Genomic DNA, 22,617 nt, shown 5'->3' with positions numbered 1-22,617 from the left:
TTTTATGAACGATTTATAGTACCATCTTCGAAGTTTGTATTTGAGAAGTCGACGGTTTCCAAACTCCGAAGACGGCGATCCGATTTCATCAATAAGCTATGGATATTTCCTTGTCGACAACAATCACACCCTGACGATGTGATCTCAAAACTCAGGTTTCGAAGCTTTTTTAAATCAAATAACTGGCGGATTCCGCCGGCTTTTTTGATTTTGAGACATCCAACTCGGAGAGTCTCAAGATTCGCAAGTTCTTTGATTCCATGCAGAGTCTCCAGGCAGGTGTTCGTCAAATCCAGCTTCAAAAGGTTCGGGAATGACAAACAGATGTTGGTGAATTCAAAGTCGGGAAGAATCCGCTGGCGGAGAGCAAGACTGGTGAGAGATGGCAGCATATCTCCGACCTGAAAATATTAATTTAGTTCTGAAATCGCCCGGAATTTTCTATACATGCAAACCGAGTCAAACGGGCTGATACGGGCTGGACCGTAACTTGCTTGAATCACAATATTGTGAGCTGAAAAATACCAAAATGTAAATCTCAGCGAGTACTATGTCACTGACCTTTGCCGGGCCAGCTCGTTAATGTACCGCGGACCGGACTGGAATGGTTTTTTTCTGACCATTCTGTTGTTTTTGGCACTTAACCCCGGCCCGCAGCACATTAACAATCAGCTATCCGGCCCGTAGTTGATCTTAGAGATAGATCTCGGTGAGATCTACATTTTGGTATATTTTTCAGCTCATAAAACTCAGTTTGAAACGAGTTACGCTCCGGCCCGTGACGCCCCAGTTTGCAACTATGAAATTTTCTTACCTGTCCTGCCCATCCATCCACAAAATGTTCATCGAATCCCTTGCTCTCATATCCTTGTGGCTCTGGACTCAGGTCCAAGTGAGTCAGTGTTTGTTTCGATTCCTCATTCAGAGCGTCTTCCAGAAACTGCTCAATGTCGATGACATGTCTGATTTCTGAAATCAAATATTTCATTTCGAATAAACAAACCCACTAAACTAACTTTTTCTGTGATCCGACGCCGTCAAGTAACCACCGTTGAAAATTTACAAGAATCTGAAGTCGATATCCGTTTGTCGTAAGTTTCAAAAAACGGAAGTAAAAAGAATAAATCATATTTTTCAGAAACACTAGTCGAAATGACAACTCATCCGACAATCATTGTCTACCACACCCGAACGGTCCAAGGATGTATTAAATCTCTAAAATACTATACAGAGATGGAAAATCCAGTGATGGTCGACTCTGTGATGGACTTGCTGAATGACCATCTGAGTCGTTCAACCACTGGAGTAACCGACGACGACTTCCAAGATTGCTTGAAAGCAGTTAACTCTGCAATTGAGTTGTTCAGTTGGTTGAGCAGAGTGGTACGCCATGGATTCTACTGTTATGCGGAAATGTTGAAGTGAGTATGAGGGAACATGAAATACGATTTAAAAGGATTTGCAAGGGAAGTCTTTGGAGACGCGGCTTTGAAACTAACTTTTAATTTGGTTATAGGTATTTTTGACCACGAGGAGTCCATTTCTGCCATCAAAACAGGCTAAATGTCTCTGCGAGCCGAGTTATGAGTTCTCAAACTTTTCATATGGTCGTTTTCCCCAACACCGACAACACCACATATGACATGTTTGAGAGCTCATAACTCGGCTCGCTGAAGCACTTAGCCTGTTTTGATGGCAGAAATTGACTCCCCGTAGTCGAAAGTACCTATAACCAAATTTATAGCAAGTTTAAAAGCCGCGTGTCCAAAGACTTCCCTTGTTAAATACACCTATTTTGTTTTGAGCTAGCCTTTAACAAAATTTTGAAGACACTGTTCTGATGCTTCTTCCTTTTTATCAACTAAAGCTATCTTACAGGGCAAAAGACGTCTCAACTTTCGAAGTAGACGACAGAATCAAAATGATCCAACTCTTGCTCACCAACAGCATCCAAGAGGCAAAATCATTGGAGAAATTCCCTGCCTCAATTGCTGACGCTATGGAGCCATGGAAGGTGCTCTCCAATCGGAATCTATTATTCCGGACACCACTGCTCGATTTATCGAGAATCGCATTTTTGGCATTCCAAATAGTGGAAATATCGAATAGTGGATACGCTCGGCCACATCTTTCGGTTCTAGACATGATCAAAGATGTCTTGGATGTAAATGCTCTTGTATTCAAATCGATTGACTTTGGAAAAGTGCGGGAGAATCTGAAGAATCTAAAGGATACTGGTGACCAATTCAACCCTCGTGTCGTACCAATAGCCAAACGACTCCTGGAATTCGTTGAAATTTACTTTCCTCAAGAACCTACCGTTTGAATTTTTCAGTGGTATGCATTCATTCCCCTCCCTTTAACTCCAGAAACCCATAAAAACATTTCACATTTCTTCACATTTTCTGATAATTTTTATACAAATTGTCCATGATTGTTATTTCACTTTTTCTCAGTGTCATTTTTTCTTTCGATACTCCATTTCAAAAAAATTCCAAAATAAACTTTATCTTTTTTTTCAAATCATCAAATAAACATATTTCAATTTTACACTTTTTCATTTGCAAAGACAGAAATTTAATTGCATAATCATTTCTTCCGAGCTTCATTTGTCCTTTCATATTGAGTAGACGCATCTTGGGAAGAAGGGACAGGGTTTTCTACCACAACACTTTTGACAGCGGCTCTTGAGAATGTACGGGTCGGTGTTACGGTGGTAGATTTGAAAATTTTGAATTTTATTGAGGAGAGTACCAAGATGAGGCCAGGGCTATCTTTGCAGCCGCGCTCTATTGACAAGAATGGTACATTTTTTGCGTCACGGTGAACATTTGAACTTATGTGCATTCTATACCGGCTATGTAAATTCTAATGCCCACCGTGACGCAAAAAATCTATTATTCTTGTCAATAGAGCGCGGGTGCATTGGTAGTCCTGGGGCCTCATCGTTGAGTACTATCAAATCACTCACTGCTCATTATCTCCACACTTGAAGCCACCACTGAAAAAGTTCAGTATTATTATACATGAATCTTCTGAGAAGATAACTTACTTAATTAAGCCCATGCCAATTAAGACGCCAACACAAATGATAAGGAAAATTGTTATAATTATAATAGCCTGCTTACGAGAGAATGGGCCATACAAACTGCTACCATCCATAGGGGTCATATTGAAAATGACATAGCCTATGTTTCATTAGAAGCTTCTTTTATATCTGACAGTTTCCATTCAGACCTAAAATTCATGTGACCCGTTTGAATGGTAAATGAACAATAGGAAGAAATGTGACACCATGACAATTGCAACTGGAATTCGGAATGAAATGTTTTTTTGTTGTGGAGATTTGGCATCGGTATTCATCATTTTTGCTTAAAGACCAAGAGCTTAAACTACGAAAGTTTTTGGAAAAGTTTCCGGGTGCAAAGCTTAAGGTTTCGAATGAATTGAATACGAACAATTTGGTCGAGAGCTGGAATGCCATTTTTTGAATGATTTTCAGATGTTGGCATAGAAGTACTCAATGAGCTGGAATAATTCAATTGTTTGGAGATGGATTAGTTCATCACGGGGTCTGGAGGTGAGCACTGAAATTAAACGCGCTCCACTATACTTGGAGGCAAATTTGAAACTTAATTTTTTCAATGCGCTGTTTTGTTGTGGCATTTTTGAGCCGATTTATGTCAATTTTACCGCATTTCAGGTCAATTTTACGATTGTTGTTGTTTTGAATTTCTGGCTAAAATTTTTGCTGGTTTCAGCGAAGCGCGGATGATGTCAGTACTTACTCCCAGACCATTTACAATTAGAAAGAACAGAAACCAGTTTTCAATATTTCAAAAATTATTTTTATGAGAACGCTCTTCTGTTATCAATATTTGTTTCGACGATAGCATTCTATTTACAGGATTTTCAAAAATCTGAACCCAAGCTACTTAATAAACATCTGAAAATCTAAAAATGTGATATTTGTCTCACTCTAGCTTATGCATATTTATTCGTGAAAACATAATATTTGAAGGGAGAAATTATTATCACAAGTATCAGTGTTTATATGAAATTGAGTACTCCACAGTTGATTATCAGTGTGTCGGTATAGTAGTACGACTTTCAATAGTTTCAGAATTCTTCTCGTTTCTGAAAAGCAATAATTTTTGCAGGTAAAGACCGGAACACTCCGAAATGTAACTCACCCTCTCTTCAGTTTTAACAAAAAATTAAGCGTTTCTGGATCCATGTCAAAAATTGAGTCTCTGAAAACTTATAATTCCTTTCAGAGAACTCCGGAAGAACTTAGCCTACCCGGTATCTTCTAAAGAGAAAACGTTAATCGAGTGCCCCCCGTCCTCATCTGTTGCAATAGCCAGGACGGGTCTGCATAGTGGTTCGGAATAAGAGGGCTTTGAGCTGAAGTAGAAAAATCAACATTACAAAGAAAAATTCAGAAACTCCTCACCCCGGAATCATCATCCACGTAGTCACGCCAAAAACCAGGAAAATAATCAACAACGGTATGACAACGCACAAGATACACATTGCTTTCTTCTTTCTCTCAGAACTTGTTGAATCCGTTTTATTATTCTTTGTAACAGAAGAATCCGGATGGTAGGGAACCATGGTTGCCACTGGTGCATTAGGTGAAGGTTCCTTCTTCGTTTATATTATTAGTTTTTGTATGAATTCAAGGACAATCGGAAATAATAGATGATGATTCAGGAATGGCGCCTGATCGGTCTATTGTGTTTTGGGGGAAAGGGGTGCTTCTTTTTGGAATCAATTGTTCGGGGCTTGTTACATTTTTTTGAGATAGAACGTTTCCAAAAAAAATTTCTTGAAAATGGAAGTATTTGTGGGGGCTTTTTGCATGAATGAGGAATTGGTGAAAAATTTAAAATATACTGTACTGGAATTAACGAATGCGACAGTTTCAGTTTTTTGTTGAAGATTTTCAACTTGGTGAGTGTATAGTACCGTGCAGTAAGATATAACATTTGGCATTTTTCAATTGAAAATTATCAAGTTTGAGAGGGTGTTACGGTATCACCGATTGTCCCACAAAGTAAGTTATGTATAAACCATACAGAACAAAAATAGAGCTTCATTTTTGTAATTGACAACTTTTTGTACGAGCACTCCTTAGAGAGTTACATACCGACAAAGTCAATTTGTCCCTCATGTCGTTCCATTTCAGTACAAAAAGTGAGATTTTTGAGATGCCTCCTTAAAATAACCATAACTCTCAGCTGTCACCTTAAAATAACCACAACCAGCTAAGTTTGGCGTGCAAACGGCGCATTTTCTCACGGCACTCGAGTTCACGTTAAAACTCTTTTGATGATAATTTATATTTTGGGAAATGAAAATGAAATGCCGACACCCTTAAAGAGTCCAGCCTTTTGTTACCAATTAATTTAACTGTCGAACTTTGATAATTTGGACAGCTATGGCCTGATGAAATGACATTTCGTGAGCAGTATTTCCTCAGAGCACAGCCATCCAAACTAACAGCTCTTTTCATTTTAAAAACTTACCTTTTATGAATAGAAATAGTGTTACAAATATTAATTGTTTAATTTCAGAACTTGATTTAGAAATTCAAATGAATGGAACAAAGGAATATAGAAGAGCACTGATAAGAGCGCGTTTCCTTTGTCTATAATTTCTTTGTGTTGCCCACGAACACAAAGAAAAGTCAACCAAAAACTGTCTCTTATCAGTTATCAGTTCGCTCCCTTGTGTGCACCACCGCTCCCTCCGTTTTATAGTCGACGGAGCCGCCTTCTTTCCCCTTGATTTTGACAGATTTCTGACGGTTTTCTATATAAAACCAGAGACGACGTGGCACTGATTGACGCGGTTGTGAGAGGAGGGAATCGGTGATAGTGACTGGTACGAGAGCCTCGATTTTCTTTTGACAGGATTTTTTTTGAGAGGGGAAATATTGAAATTTAATAATATTTTGATGATAAGAGGTTAAATGCAATTTTTTTAAACGGATGATGTAATTAGAATTGTTAATTGTCATGGGAATTACTTTTAGACTAGACCAGTCTTACTGGGAAATGTTTTGAACTTAGGTTTTCGAAAAAGTTAACTTTGGACAAAAAACTATCGTAAGGTTCATTCGGAGTACGTCTTGAAGCTATGTTTGGGAAATTAAAAGTTCATTTTGAAGACTTTCAGTCATACTTGCAACGGGCCGGGCCGGGCCGATATTTTGCAAGTATGCTTCCAGTAATTTTCAATCAATTCCTGAATCAACCAAAAAAGACCTGATAGGTTCTTTCTGTATTTGATAGTCTTTTATTTTAGGTTTTCGACCTAAAAACCCCACGAAATTTTATTTTAGAACCATCTTCTGTCCCATAAGTTGATAATCTTTGTCCAGATAGCACAAGTCAACAAGAGGCACGTTTGCATATTTTTCCCAGTAACGGTTCTGTGTAAAAAGTTTTCGGTGACTGATATCAGAACTTGAAATTTCCTATTTAGTTTTTTTCAGCCACATATCATTATCATAATTCGGAGACCATTTTCAACTAGAAAATTAAAGTGTAGAATAGTTTCGATTTCATGTTTTGGTAATCCAAGTACTGTTACTTTGGTATAAATTTGAACACATGACAATTTCTCACGATGAAGGTTGTGTGACTTTGTAAACACTTAGTAGAAGCAACATTTCCAGTTTGTCTCTTGTCAAATTGAAACGTGCAACGATTTTTAAAATGTTTGCTTCACCGCTCGAACGACTTTTAATAAGTTTTAGAGTTTTGTATTTTTTCTGCAATAATTCCAATTTCCCGATTTTGTCTCTTATCTTGCTGCCCAACACTTGCCAACACACTTCTCAAATTCTTCAAGTGTTCAATTTGATTGACACCTGACCCCTCTTACTTCTCGATTCCTCTCATTTCTTCTTCAAATTTAGCAGCGAGTATACTTACCAAATTGAATTGATAACGAATTGAAAAATGGGGAGAAGGACACAAAAACGAAACATTGGCGAGAGGGAGGAAAGAAGAAGGAAAGATTGAAACGATAAGAGAAAGAGAGGGGGAGACTTGCACTTTCTGAACGGTATGAAGTGAAGAAAGACACGTGATGCAAAAGGAAAGAAGAAGGAAGACAGTTGAAAAAAGTAGAAAACAAATGGAAGAGCAGAATGTAGTGGGGCTAAGAACGGGAGACGGAGTGACGCTGGTACACACTTTTTTTTTTTGAAAAATCCTAGAGTTGAGATTCACAATATAACAGATGCGTACGATAACAGAACCAAGGAAACCTGAATGCTAGTTTCTAATTATAGAACCGACCACACTTTCAAATTTTGTATGTCGAGTAGTTCTCAATCTCTGAAAATATTCGACGTAAGCAGTGAACCGTCTATACTTTTCTTCAGAATTTCATAAGAGTTCCTCGACCAACCAATTCTCATTTAATGGCTACAACCTGTCAAAAAGTATTTCTTTTCTTCCTTTGAAACCGTTATTTCAACTTTTTGATGACTGTAAAATACTGACCATTGACATTCAAACTGATAAAAGATTTTAGGCAAGAAACGCTTCTTTTCAACAATAATGTTTACTGTGAGACCTGTAAGAGAAGCATCCATAAGGATCAGATTAAAGCGATTTTTCTTGGTTCTCATAAAAAATATCAAGAAGTATCTAACTTTCAATGTATTACTCAATATACATACAACTTTTCATTAGTTTGAAAAAAGTTCATCTAGACGAGATATGATGCTCCAAACTCTTCCTAGTATAGGCGCTTCTAATACAGGTTTCCCAATGAATGAAATACATTGAAAAAATGTTTCATTCGTAATCTGCCCCGATTTCTTAAGAAAACATTGCAGTATTCTTTATTCCCTTTTCCCTTCTTTCCGTTACGGATATGTCTCACAAAAAAGAAGATTCTAGGTCATTTGTGGTTTTCACCTGCAGAAATTGTTTATCTCTTCAGAAACAGGAACAAGCAGTATAAGAAAGAAACATATGAGGGAAGGGCAGAGCGAATTAATCTCACAATATACATTTTTTTTTCTGAAAGTCTATTGTTCATTCAACTTGATTTGAACCCATCAGTTCAAACTTGCAGTGATAACACACATTTTTGGATACGCTCAGAATTTGACTAATAAAAGTGATACATAATTTTTCTAAAATAAAAGAAGATTTCCAAGACTCGTTTATTTAATCGTAGAAGTCTCAAAAACCTCTGAACTTACAGTACTGGTCATAAAGAGAGTATGACTTGCAGTTTTCAAATGAAAATGGTCAACTTTGTGAATGTTCTACGAACTCATTGATCATTTCACAATCCCGAATTTATATGGAGTACGTACAGTGCCATGCAGTAAGATATATATGTATTTTGGCCTATTTCAAAAAGGGTGTTACGGTAGCACTTATTGCCCCACAAAGCAAATTATTTATAAACCATACAGAACAAGAGTGGAGCTTCATTTTTGTAGTTGACAATTTTTTTTGTACGAGCACTCTCCAGCAAGTTACATTTCGACAAAGTAATTTCTCCCTCAAATCGTCCCATTTCAGTTGTCAACTTAATTCCTTTTCCATACCAATTAATTTAAATTTTTTTAACACTCTTTAGATAGTTATGATCATTTTAAGGGGACAGCTCAAAAATCTCACTATTTTTGCACTGAAATGGGACGATTTGAGGGAGAAATTACTCTGTCGATATATAACTTGCTTGTATAAAACTTGCTTGTAAAAAAGTACAAAAAATTACTAACTACAAAAATAAATCTCTACTTTTGTTTTGTATTGTTTTTACATAATTTATTTTATTCATATATTTGTATTTTTCTGGTTAAAAATTATCAACATAAGGGACGAGAAGCTGAGAATGAGTCCCTCGGGTGGCTAAAAGTGAGAAATGCGGGCAACAATTAAAAACAATAACCGGTAAGAGGGGAATAGTAAAATAGGTATACTAGTATTAAAACATTTTGAATCAAGACAGAAAGTGAAAAACTATTTTCTTTTCTTTATATTCACAAAATACTTTTTCCCTTCTTTCTCTGCTACATTGTCAGTAGGCCCATAACTGTAATTATTTTTATACTTCTGTTATACCCCCGTTGACTCTCTTTCCCGGTTACCTATTCCTTCCCCTATCTATTAACCTTTTCTTTCATGTAAACTCCCAAAACTATTAATTTTCACGTGTAAGTGGTATCCACCCTTCATGAAATAAATAAAATAAATAAAATGAATAAGTAATGCTGGGAAGGGGAATGGTGTGTCCTAAGGAGAATAGTGTGGGAAAAAAGTCAGAGCAACTGCGTTTAATACAAACAAAATTCCTAGGACGACGGGAGGAAGAGGAGAACCGGACATACGAATCTAGGTAAGGAAAGCATAAGGTACCGCTGAGGAATTTATACAGAAGAAGGAGCTGGGCTTTGAGTCTACTATGACGCACAGAGAAGAGATTAAGTTGAGCTAGACGATCGGAATACGAGGAATAAGTTAGGTTGCATAAGTTAGGTTACTTTCTGGGACAATCAGTGATATCCTAACACACTCTCAAGGCATTCTCAACTGAAAAAGGCCAAATTCTATATCTTACAGCACGGTAGTTTATGTAGAAATACTATTTTATATGAGAATAAATATTTTTCTGTTTAATACAGTAACTAGAAAACTAGCATAATCCACACCAAGCATTCAGAATGCCAAATGACTACCCGAGGAGTTGGATCCGTGACGTCACAAGCTCCGCCCCTATACTTATCAGGTTTTAAGGTGGAATCCGAAGATTCCTGAGGCACCGCCTACTCACTCTGATTCCTGTTTAGGAACGGTACGCCTTCTGAGTCCAAAGGTGGAATCTATCTTGGTTTTTTTGCACCGAAACCACAGTGGATCTCCTAGAACAGTGCCCGCCTACATCGTTCTGGCCAATCAGGGAAGACTGAGACGGGTGAATACATGAGGATTTCTTGTCTGCCACTCTAGACTATCCATATTCACTGAAATCTCTGTGAGAATTAGTGGGCGGAGTCGATACCCAGTTTACTTCGTAGGGTGCTTGCGCGCATTTCTCCTTTTTCCCATTTTTGGTGTTTTTTTCTGGGCGATTTTATTTTACATTTTTTAAATAGTTTCCGAAACACTCTTTCTTTCTTTTCTAACTATGTGACTTTTGTATTTTAGTTTACCAGCCAATCTAATAGAAAAAGTTTGTAGTGATGAACTGATTTATGAGTCTTCAAAAATTTAGAATAAGCTGAAGATTTGAAATTGCAATGAACTACCGTACTAGCTTAAAATCTTAGTTTTTCTCGATTTTCCCCTGATTTTAAGACTTGAACTAATTTTCGAGTTCTGATAACCACCGAGAAACGGTTTCCTGTCCGACGCTGCAAAACAAAATGAGTGTAACATCTCCTCCTTTTTTCGAACATTTTCACGGGTGTGACCATTTTCTTTGTTTCTAGAAAATTAAAATAACCATTCATTTTATTCTAGATCTTCTCAATACTGCAAAATAAACTCCGTTATTTTAATTGCTTCCGGGTGGAAAAGAAAAGAATGCGGAACTTTGTAATGGGCTATTCACGTCCGGAAAAAAGTTTTACCCTCGATTTATTTACCGAAAAAGAGTTTTTTTTCGGTAAATGAAATCGGAAGTGAAAAGCCTTATTACAGAATTTCGCATACAATTAAACACTACCCGAAATTTATTTCGATCTTTTGACCCGGAAGTAATAAAAACAATATTTTGCTGAATTGAGAAGATCTAGAATAAAATTACTGGCTATTATCTTTTTCTAGAAACAAAAAAAACACACGTGAAAATTGATACAGTGCGTGTTCCGATCACTCGAATCTTGTTTGAATGAAGACGAAAACGACACACTGATTTTGCAACGTTTGCAGCGTTCGAAAGAACATTAAACTAAAGCGGAACGGTGAAAATCGGCTAAGGGAAAGGATAAACATTTATTCCTGATTGTCTTTGGAAACTGTTTTTCAAAAACAGTTTCCAAAGACATCTTCAAATAGTCCCTCAACTGTCTCACATCTCGGCAGAAACCCGCATCAGGCTTGCAGCAGTCCAGCAGCAGGCAAGCGTAGAGTGCGTGCCTGATGCGGTTGTGTTGTGGTACTGTAGCGTACGTGTTGCGGAAAGGTCGCTGTTGTGCTGCTCTGGCGTTGCTAAAATGATACCGCTGCCGCCTTTGCTATATTTTATTGCAACGAAAACAGTGTATTATTAAATTAAATTTATTTACAAACCTTAAATACAACTACATATATCTGAATCTGAACATAGTACAATTCACGAAAATGTATACATATGTGAAAAAACAGTACAATTTATGAATTATTTTTCAATGATGTTGCGGTCAGCTTTCTTTGAAATCCTCGCCGTTTCCTACCGTTCAAATTTCTGAAAAAATGACGTAAGACTCATTTAGAGTATTGAGAAAATCTCACCTTTTCGTTTTTCCTGAAATCCTATTTGGCTTGACTGGCGGTGATGTTGTCTTTTTTAGTTGAGGACTGAAATATGATTTTTTGTTTCTATAGACACATGTATTTTTCTTCCAATAAGCGGGTAAAATTATTTTCATAAAATAAATCCAGAGAAAACATTGGCATGAGAAACAGGAAAATAGGAGAAAAGTGAATAAAAACATAAGTTTTCGGAACTGAAAAAAATGGAGCGTACTTGCTGAATGTTGCCTAGGTGCTGCTGAATGTTGTCTAGGTGCTGCTGAAGAGCAGCGGATCTGCTGCTGCAGTGTTGCGGATATGCTGCCGCATCATAGTTGCGGCACACGTGCTGCCGACGCTTTTCAGAAAACGAAACGCATGTAAATGATGCGTTCCTGATGCTGCAGTGTTGCGCGCCTGATGCTCAACGTGTAAATGTTGCGTGCCTGATGCGGGTTTCTGCCGAGCAGTCTGAAAAACTATTTTGTTACTTTGAAGACAGGGCTGTCACACGACAGGCCATAGGACTTCTTTTTTTATGATGTACAGTTTTTGATGCATTTTGCACTGTTTTACTGTTAAAATCATCATTCAACTTTCTTGTTTTAACCTTATTTTATACCTCTATCTTGTTTCACTCAACTTTAAAAAATTTTTTCCCAACTTTAAAAAATTTTTTAACGAAATCACCGTAGAGTGTGATTTTGATTGATAGTTGGATGCATGCATAGGGTTGAGTGTGATTAATTGTCTATGCGCTCTCTGTTGAATGAGTTGTCAGCAGTCCGTAGAAAGGGGGGAGGGGAGATCATTAATTTTAATTGAGGGTTTCAAAAAGAAGAGGGCGCCTCGCTTTTTATATATAAGAATGATGGTCGCATCAAAAACGTCTTCAAACAATTTTTCAACAGTTACAGTCTCACTCATCATAATTTTGCGACTTTGGTGCCAAAAGTTACGCAAAACGTGTCTGTCCCTAAAAAAAGATGTGAGATAAGCAAGACGTAATAGTCCATCGATGGCGGAGCAAGGCTATCTATGATGGATGACGGCCTATTTTATCTCACTTTCGGTTTTAGGGACACATACGTCTTGCGCAACTCCCGAGTCTTCCTCGTGGGAATTACGTGTGATTACCATCTTGGTGCGTACCATACCACGATGGTAATCACATGTTCTTTGCATTGAAATGTCGTGGTTATACCATCCATTATATTCATTATTTTTATCTCACGGCGATCTAGTTTTGGGAGATGAGCATAATGATTTGGTTTGATGACCTTGAAGACTTGTCTGAAGACGTTAAAAATGTTTTGTGGTAAATTGAAAATCCTCGACTGGCTGTGAACTCTGTTAACAAATTTGTGAACGGGGTTCACATTACAAAAGAAACTGATGGGATTATTCACGATATAAGACGGTCGAAATTTCAAAATTTTTTGCTCACGAACTTATTTTCTTAAAAATTGAGAAATTTTGTACTAGTACATATTTATTTTTTAGTTTTAGACTTCGTTCAAAAATGTGTGAAAAATCATGATGTAGAACAAATTTGCTTCACTTTGATCTGTTCACGTCATTTTCTGTTCTTTTTCAAAGTTTGTTCAAAAGTACAGAAACGGTATCAATACCGATTTTGTACCAAGAAATTCCTCCAGATTCGGTATGCATACCGATTCTGTACTCTGCATAAAAGGTCACGTGAAAAAAATTTCTCCAAGTTTATTCAAAAATAGAGATTCGGTATCGATACCGATTCTGTACCAAACAACAACATTGTAAATTCTTGATAAAAGATCACGTGAAAAATTGGAAATCCACGGTTTCGTATTGTCAAATTTTATTTATGATTATTTTCGTTTACGTGGATTCAAATCTGATGTTCATTGAGTGGTAAAAATGACAAAAATGACAATTTTCGATGAATAATCACCTAGATTTTGTAATTCGGTTTTGATCAACTTCACCTTTTCTTACTTTAAAAGGAAACACTTTAAAACCTTTTTTGCAATGTTCATTAACACAAACTTTTTTGTGTTGTTGAATAAGAAGATGTGAAGTTGATCAAAATCGAATTACAAAATCTAGGTGATTATTCAACGAAAATTGTTATTTGTGTCAGTTTATCCACTCGATGAACATCAGATTTGAATCCACGTAAGCGAAAATAATCATAAATAAAATTTGACAAAACGAAACCGTGGATTTCCAATTTTTCGCGTGACCTATTATCAAGAATTTACAATGTTGTTGTTTGGTACAGAATCGGTATGCATATCGAATCTGGAGGAATTTCTTGGTACAGAATCGGTATTGATACCGATTCTGTACTTTTGAACAAACTTTGAAAAAAGAACAGAAAATGACGTGAACGGATCAAGGTGGGAAAACTCTGTGCTTCACATGCAACTTTTTCTGGTAATTGCCAGTTTATTGCATAATCGTTCAAATTTACGGAAATATTGTACTTTCAGTACAGATTATTTACAGAAATCTATTTTTTAATTCGCTAGCAAAAAATTTTGAAATTTCAACCGCCTTATATGTAGAAAATGTATTTTAATTAGGGCTGTTAAAACAGGCGTTTTCGGGCGGCAACGCCGGTTTCATGTCCGTCGATTGTCGCACACGCCGAAAATAAAACCGGCGATTGCGGCAAACACCGGAAATGAAACCGGCGATTGTCACACACGCCGGAAATGAAACCGGCGATTGCCGCCGCTTTCAAATAAAAACCGGCGAATGACGCCGGTTTTTCAGCATTTTTATTCATTTCCAGTATATTTTCTACGAAAAAAACAGGCGTTTGACGCCGTTTTTTGAAATGAAAACCGGCGAATAACGCCGGTTCAGAAATGAAACCGGCGTTTGACGCCGGTTTGGAAATGAAACCGGCGATGGAAGCAAGTTTCGGAAATGAAATTGCTTTTTAGGCAATTAACGTGAAAATAAGCGGCGCCTGCTTGCCGGTGATTGCCGCAACTAACAGCTCTAATTTTAATAGAAGAAAACGTGTGTTAATTTACACGTTTTTGTATTAATATGAGTTTTTTCCTATGTCTAATAACTATAAATATATCTGATTCAAAATACAAAGCCACTCCTTTATGCAAGTTTTCAGACCCGTACTGTACTCATTTCTGTTTGTCGTCGGAAACTGTTTTTCTTGATTTATCTTGACTTTCAGTTCTTGAAAAACTTTCGCAACAAATACTGCTTCAAAGAGTTCATGAAGTGTATTATTCGAATTCTCAGACGTTTTCAAATAGCTTCCAGCATTTTAGTCCCACATGTGGAGGATACAGTATCGGTCAAAAGGATATGGACTTTGGCCGTTTTCATTTAAAATTGAGAGTGTGTCATGGTAATTCTGATTGTCACAACCAGTAGGTTTTTGTGAATCATACAGATCAAAAGTAGTGCTTCATTTTTGTAGTTGACAACTTTTTTGTATGGACACTCCCTAGGAAGTTACATATCGAAAAATTAAAATAACCCTCAAATCGACCATTATCAGTGAAAAAAAGGGTTATTTTTGAGCTGTCCACTTAAAATGACCATAACTCTCTAAGGAGTGTCTGTATAAAAAAGTTGTCCACTACATAAATAGAGTTAGGTATATACTTGGTCTGTTCAATCCTACAAATGAACAAGGCAAAATATGATATGTTTTTGACCGGTACTAAAGGTTGTGACTTTTTCCTTCGATTGTCTTATGAAAAAAACACGACAAACTGATCATTCTTCTAAACACTATGATAATACCGTAGATTGTGCGTCATCTTCTTTTCGGTTTCTTATCACCTACTTTCTCATTTTTTTTGTCAGAAACATCTTCCCTATTCTCTGCACCCAATCTGAGAAGATGAAAGGAGCCGACATATCACTTTGACGCGTAGCCTACTTATCACATTTAAAAAAAAAGAAACTCGTTTTCCGTGAAGATTGGATACGGCAGATAGATTTGGACTGGGATGATATTCTTGGTCTTAACCTACGAGGGGATGAAAAGATATAGTCAGATTTTTGATTTCCAGTTGAAATCTGTTTATGATAATAAACCAAATACACCATAAGTAAAAAAACGAATGTACGTTCCAATCAAAAATACTTCCTATACTTTGCCGTAGCACTTCCAAAAAGGCGTGACCTTTTGGTGATGGAGAAGTGATGAATTGGTTTTTGACCGAACTTCACGGCTATTAGAAAAACCCACGGTGTCAGAAAACATTTGAAGGACAGTTCTCGCAGCCTTCTCGAAACAATAACTTTGATGGCCTTCTTGATTGAATTGGTGTGAAAGTGTCTATTTCGATAAGAATTATTGCAGTGAGGTGGGTTGAACTTTTTCCAAAAATATGGCCATAGATGCAACTGACATCCGAGAAGTTGCTAGAATTGTCCTTCAAGTAATTACTGACACCTTGCCTAATAGTCGTGAAGTCCGGTCAAAAACCAATTTATCCCTTCTCCATCACTAGTAGTAAGATGTTACATCTTTTTAAAAGTGTTTCGTTAAAGTATAGGAAGAATATTTGATTGAAACTCTAATAAATGTTTTTTGGGACGAAAATTTATATGCTCCGCTACTTTTCGCTACAGTTGCGCAGCACTAACGCAGCAGTTATTCGTAGAGTTTACTCCTGCTGCGTCAGAGGCGCACAAGTGTTGCATGAAAGCTGCATAGTTGTTGCATCAGGGCTGCCGGCGTGCTGCACGCACCCATTGCTTCTCGTTTCTAGTCAGTATGGTTAATGTGAGAACAGAATAGCAGGGATAACTAATAATATTTATTTAGAGAAAGTAAAATTTTTTAAAGTAAAAGCAAAAACAAGAAAACTTAGAAACGTCATTTAAATTCCATATTGCTCGACAATCGGTGTAAATTTCCAAGTTCCTATCATCTGTAGACGTCCGGTCCCAAGTTCATCAACTCTAAATTTTCATCGAATAGTAGAATTTTTGTTGGCCAGCTACATTTTTGCACTTTTTCAGGTGGTCTGAAAGTTAAAAAAACATGTAAAGATAAATGATTTCCTTCAAAACTGCCAACCTTCCGCTTTACCTCTGATTTGCCTTTCTCTGACTCGTTTTTGCTCTCCAGACACATATCCTTTTTCTGAAAAATTATTTTTTTTCAAAAATAGAGTGAAAATAAATCGAAAGAATGATAAAACTTGTGAAATAGGCGAGAAATAACATTTGGAAAAAATGAAAAATGAAGCCAAATCCTTATTAGCATTGGAGCGAATATACAGTTGCTGCGCGACTGTTGTGAGATTGTTGCACAACTGGTGCATGCCCCTAAAATAAGGGAACCATCAGTCTCTGTGGCGTGAAAGCTGTGCAGCTGTTGCATATGTTTTGATTTTTCCTCATTGCCTTGGAACTGTAGCAATCTTGTCGCGTAACTGTTGCGGAAAGTAGCCGAGTGGTCTGCTTTACAGAATGTGTTCAGTCCGTCTCGTCGTGAAATTATGGAACTATTCACAAGGTAGCAAAAAAACAATAACTATGACGAACATACTGGCCTTTTTCTGTGTCTCCGCAAAAGAAGCGTTCTTTTTTCAAATGTTACGATTTACGGTACCTGTAAAAAATATATTATATTTTGCCTTTTTCAATTGCAAGTGTCCAACTTTGAAAGGGTCATAGTAAAACTAACAGTCCCCCAAAATAACTTATTGTGGGATAAAATAGACCAAAAGTAGAACTTCCATTTTGTAGTTGACAACTTTTTGTACGGACACTCCCTAAAGAGTTACGGTCATTTTAAAGTGGCAGCTCAAAAATCCCTCTATTTTGCACGAAAATGGGACGATTTGAGATTTTACTATGACACACTCTCAAAATTGAACATTTGGAACTGAAAAAGGCAAAATATGATATATTTTCGGCCGGAAAAGTATTTCATTTTCCCGCTGGTGTAAAACTTCTCGATTGTATTCTTTGAAGAGTAAAACTTTTGGAGTATAGAACCACAAGCGTATGTATGAAAACTGCTTGCTCAATATTTCTATCGATACCGTAATCCCTGAAATAGAAGCGCACTCTGGAGACCGCTTTGAAAATTAGAAGACATACGCTTCTATTGGAGGGAACACGGTAAGTTATATAGACTAAAACAATGTAACTATACATTTATTTTGTCGTCGTAAAACCTTGCGAGTTCGTTTTCATTTTCTACTCCCGTAACATACTTTCTTTTTGGAAATCAAGTTGTATTTTGGTTCTTTTTGTTAGACAAGTTACAGTTTCTCCCTCACGGCTTGGTCCCCCCCTCTTTCGAAATTCAGACGTCTTCTTCTTCCGATATCATCCGAATCCCGAAAACATGACTTTCTCTATTTTGTGTCCGTTCCTCTTGACAACCCGTCTCATTATTCGTGTTTTTGTGCCCCGAATGACATTTTATATAAAACGTGCATTAGGCAAAAACGGAAAGAAAAGTCATAAAATAATAATGAGCCGATTTCCATTAAGGCCACGGGACTACGGTAGGGAAGCTCATGATTTCATATAAAATGTCATTCGGAGCACAAAAACAAGAATAATGAGACACGTTGTCAATAGGAACGGACACAAAATCGGAAAGTCATGTTTTAGAATGTCAAAAGTTCAAATGACGTGAGATTTCGAAGTAAGATATACAGTAGCCGATGTATGATTAAAGGAAAGCATGTTTTTAACTGTGTGGCAAATGCAGAACTATTTAGAAGTAGATGTAGGGGAACAAGGTAAATAAAACTTTCAAGAAACACATTGCTCTTTGAGTACAACGTGACAGTCATTCTTTTTTGGAGATCCAAGAAGGTGAAACACTTCTACCATTTAGCAAAACCAAAAAAAGGCACGGATGCCTTATCCGCCAAATTCTCTTTAATGGACCTACGGTACCATGCAGTAAGATATTAAATTTGGCCATTTTCCAGTTGAAAATTGACTTTAAGAGGGTGATACGGTACTACATGATTGTCCCACAAAGTAAATTATGTAAAAACCATACAGAAGAAAGGTAGAGAAGTATTTTTCTGGTTGACAACGTTTTTGTTCGAACACTCCCTAGAGAGTTATGATCATTTTGAGGGGACAGCTCAAATATAACTCTGGACGATTTGAGGAAAAAGTTACGTCTCGTTATTTGCTAGCGAGTGCTCGCACACGTACAAAAAAAGTTATCAACCAGAAAAATGAAAGTACTACTTTTGTTCCTTATGGTTTATACAAAATTTACTTTGTGGGACAACCAGTGATACCGTAACACGCTCTCAAAGTTGGTAATTTTCAACTGAAAAAGGACAAATTGTATATCTTACTGCACGGTACTGTATTTCGGTTTGTTGGACTCAAACTAGGGAAGATTTGGCCTATTTGACACTCTTTTGTCACATATTCATAGGTTCAGTAAATACCCGTGGCGCTAATTAGAATTTACTTTCTTGGTCAGAAACACATATTTTCGAAATCAAATTCACTAGAAAGGGTAACGCAATAGTCATTTTTCTCTGAATTTTGAGTTCAGTATTTTGGAACTTTCATTTTCTAGCTCTGGTTGCTTCATATTCCAATCTACCATTGTCGTCCGTTTCCCTTTTTCTCTTTCCCCTATTTCCCATTTCCCAGAATTATTGTCTACGATATTCTATATACCTATCCATTAAATTTGTGTTACCTATATACTTTACCACTGAACCACCTAAGCGCCCTCAAAGAGCAATCACTACCCAGTGACCTCTTTACTTTAGTAATTTTGTGTGTCGTTCAAGGTACATAGCGTTTTAAACACACATCCGGATGGTTGGCAACAAAAAAGACTTCTTTGACGATCATAGCTCCTACAACAATGCTCCATCGTCTGAAAACTTTTCAGAATTTAACATTCAAACTACCGCTCATCTTTTCTATTCAACAGTCAAAATCCAATTGTCTATACAAAAAACTAATTATGTTATTTGCCCAGACAGAAGTGAAAAAAAAACCGGATCAATTTGTTGCGAATTGGGGGATACTGTAGTATCTGCTAGTATATAAGGGACGTTGCTTTTTTCTTCTTCCAATAGTTTTGTCTGTGAAATTAATCTTCATTCGTGAGCCCTATCATAATGACAGCTTGTCTGTCAATCTGAATTGACTTCCTGTGGGAGTTTAAATTGTACAACAGTTCTTGATAACTGAATATAACATTTTGATAAGTGTTCTTTTTCCCTGTATTCTAAATCATGACTGGTTTTTATGTTTTACCAACTCCATGTCACGAATCCCTTCTTTAGGATGTATGATAAAATATCTTTTTGTCTTTTCCACAGTATCCAACGGCAAAGCGTTTTTTTCGTCTAATAAATTAACGGTCGTGTAGTCATCTTCTTCCAAATTCTATTCCATCCTACAACAACTACAAACTTTTTTGGTGATAAATCAAAGGTAGCGTTGCATTCCCTGTTTTGTTTCCTGTTTCCCTACCATGGGAGGCAATTTAACGCAATTTACGACATAATTGATGAACGATTGCAAATTCTCATTTTATCTTATCATTTCTAATACTCAAGTGTCTTCCGCTCAAAATAACCTTTATAAAAACTGCGATTGATGAGTGATTTATTTCAGATGATTGATAAATTAAAAAGTTTCCGCAGAACAGGAAACAAAAACGAATTGTGAGAAGGGGAGGGATTACTGTAGGTGAGGAATTCCAGGCCAAAACCGTTTAACGACCTCCCATGGAAGGAAAACAGGAAATGCAACGGTACAGTTAATTTATTACACGAAAAAAAAAACGCTGTGGCGTTGGATAAGTGCGGAAATCCATACCATGTCAAAATCCAATTCGAAAGAGCGGAATCGAAGGAAAACTAAAGGGAGCGCATGGCCGGAGGAAACCAGTCTTTAGGGAACCTGATTTTTGCTCAAATTCGAAAAATTTCAGAGTTTTTAATTCAGATATCAGCCTTTTTTCAATGCGAACCAGGAAGATACTAAACTGAGTATGATATTTTTTCAAATCCACCAAAATCTTCGAAAACCATGTGCGATTTCGACGAGCCCTGAATTTCTGACTATGTTCATAACTGTTATGATTTTTTTCCGTTTCACTTTGAATTTATTTCTCCAATGATATTTGTCGAATAAACTTTCAACAATTTTTCCTGTTTTTAATCCTTGAAATATTTCACACTGAGTCTGTCTGTGTGTCTGTCCGTCTGCCCGTCCATATGTCCCAAATCATTGCAACCATCAGAAGAAGGCGGCGACTAGATCATATTCGAATAGTGATGACCTAAATAAAGTGTCCTTATGCAAGACAGACTTGTCACCCAATCGATCAATCTCTTTGAAGAAGAATCTGGTCCCCCGATGAAAGTCGTTTTATCGCCGCTCGGAAATCTTTCGTTGGTCTATTTTCAAATGCTATCTTTGACAGGCGATTGTCATGCAGAGAGTAAAACTGTGATAAATGAGAAGGAAGAGAAAAGATAGAATCGAAGGTCGAGTCGTCCGTCTTGTCTGGTTTTTGAATCGGGAAATCGAGAACACAAGTGGAAGAAAGTGCGATCGCTATCTCTCAGAAATAAAGGGGGAGAATTTTTGAATAAGGGATTAAGAAAAAAAATTCGAAATGAACGGTTAGCACTTCGACAAAAGACCTCAAAAAAAAAGAAATTGGAACCCGAAAGAAATACAGTACTCCTTGTATAAATAGTGAATAAATTTCAAAAACTGTCCTTCCAAGAAATATTGTTTTTTGAAAAAACGTATTATTTAATAAAATTACAGTACATGACGTGTTCAAAATATTTATTTTCAGATTCTGTATTTCAGGCCACAACTCTAAAAAATTTGACACCTCTATCCTTCAAATGGTACCAGATGAAAAAATAATAATCATATAACAATCAGAAATTATCGCACTAATTAGGTTAATTAGACCAACCAACAGACAAACTGACGCATGGAATCAAAATCGTCTGGATGAAACGAATTTATACCCTCATCCTTATCATCGATAAGGCGTCATACTAGACACTATGCAACAAAAAAAAACTTGATATGAAATGAAACTTGAGGATCAAAAAATGAAGGATATGGAAAACCGCCTGCTAAGGGAAATGATCAGAAAATCCAATAGAAGTGATATGAAATGGCTATCCTAACACTCGAGAGGCGTGACAAGAGGCGTGATAAGCAAATGTTGTCTTTGTTGAGTGCGAGAAAGCATAATTTATTGACTTGAGATAATTGTACGCAGAGATCGATACTACAATAGGATGGGGAATAGCGTTGATTCCTCTACCGTCCTTTGCCCTGTCTTAATACATTTTACGAAGACCCGATCGTCTCCATTAATAGAGATATGCGATGGGTATAGGATGCTAAGAAAAATACAGTTGTGGGAGAGATTGCTGTATTTATGGAGACGTAGGAAAAATATTTTCCTGTACCCTGCCCAATTGAAACGATATATAGAGAGCGTAAAACAGTATAGTAAGATGGTGAGGTGGAAAAGAATACATCGCGTTAAAGGAGAGAGTACCTTATTCTTAAGAGATTTAAACATATCAAATGGCGGGAAAACAATTTTTGATTTTTCTTATACCGATGGTGAATAGCAAAAGGAAAGATGGAAAATGTGACTGTGACTGGATTCTGAACCAGACTGAACATATTTACCAACAAGTCATGAATCTAACTTCATTTTTTTTGAATTGTTCTGCAAACGACATAACTGAAATATGGTGAAGTGTTATCATTAATTAGTTTAAATTCAATTGCTCATAAACGTCTTGCTATAAGTTTTTTGGACAACACTTTCTTGTGGAAACTGCCATTCCCACAAGTTGAACTAGAACTCCCGAAGCGAGTAAATATTAAAACACGTTTTTAAACAAGTCTTTCAAGTCAGAAAACACAGTGAAATATTATTGTCCAGTAAAGAGGAATCAGTTATAGTCTGCAATTATTTTCCTTTCAGCCAAGCTTGTCAAGAAGGACGTGGGGCAATTTTATATCGGAGTTCCCAGCGATGGAAATTTTCGCTTCTTCAGGCGGCTTTGTAGATGACCAGAAGATTGCAAAAATTCTGCTCATATGATTAAACCGCGGCCTCGACGGCCCTCAAAGCCGTGGGACGCATAAATCGACCGGACCC

At 36.9% G+C, this 22,617-nt stretch overlaps 4 protein-coding genes across 4 annotated transcripts; 1 reads left to right on the top strand and 3 right to left on the bottom strand.

The window, feature by feature from the left end:
* Window positions 1-2: 2 nt before the first annotated feature.
* On the bottom strand, window positions 3-988 carry GCK72_007185 (uncharacterized protein; the record flags this gene model as incomplete). Its single annotated transcript, XM_053726026.1, has 2 exons — window positions 3-401; window positions 815-988. 2 exons carry the CDS (start codon window positions 986-988, stop codon window positions 3-5), a joined length of 573 nt encoding a protein of 190 aa, XP_053590220.1.
* A 164-nt stretch (window positions 989-1,152) lies between these two features.
* On the top strand, window positions 1,153-2,326 carry GCK72_007184 (uncharacterized protein; the record flags this gene model as incomplete). Its single annotated transcript, XM_053726025.1, has 2 exons — window positions 1,153-1,421; window positions 1,879-2,326. The coding sequence occupies 2 exons, from the start codon at window positions 1,153-1,155 to the stop codon at window positions 2,324-2,326; spliced, it is 717 nt and encodes a 238-aa protein (XP_053590219.1).
* GCK72_007183 (uncharacterized protein) lies at window positions 1,224-3,066 on the bottom strand (the record flags this gene model as incomplete). The annotated part of the gene is made up of 4 exons (XM_053726024.1): window positions 1,224-1,397; window positions 1,942-2,281; window positions 2,972-3,001; window positions 3,053-3,066. The coding sequence occupies 4 exons, from the start codon at window positions 3,064-3,066 to the stop codon at window positions 1,224-1,226; spliced, it is 558 nt and encodes a 185-aa protein (XP_053590218.1).
* A 1,016-nt stretch (window positions 3,067-4,082) lies between these two features.
* GCK72_007182 (uncharacterized protein) lies at window positions 4,083-4,617 on the bottom strand (the record flags this gene model as incomplete). The annotated part of the gene is made up of 4 exons (XM_003103758.2): window positions 4,083-4,137; window positions 4,194-4,253; window positions 4,303-4,407; window positions 4,457-4,617. 4 exons carry the CDS (start codon window positions 4,615-4,617, stop codon window positions 4,083-4,085), a joined length of 381 nt encoding a protein of 126 aa, XP_003103806.2.
* Between the last annotated feature and the right edge of the window lie 18,000 nt (window positions 4,618-22,617).

Source organism: Caenorhabditis remanei, chromosome II (genome assembly GCF_010183535.1).
Source record: "Caenorhabditis remanei strain PX506 chromosome II, whole genome shotgun sequence".
Lineage (NCBI taxonomy): Eukaryota > Metazoa > Nematoda > Chromadorea > Rhabditida > Rhabditidae > Caenorhabditis > Caenorhabditis remanei.
This window is presented reverse-complemented; position numbering and strand designations above follow the sequence as displayed.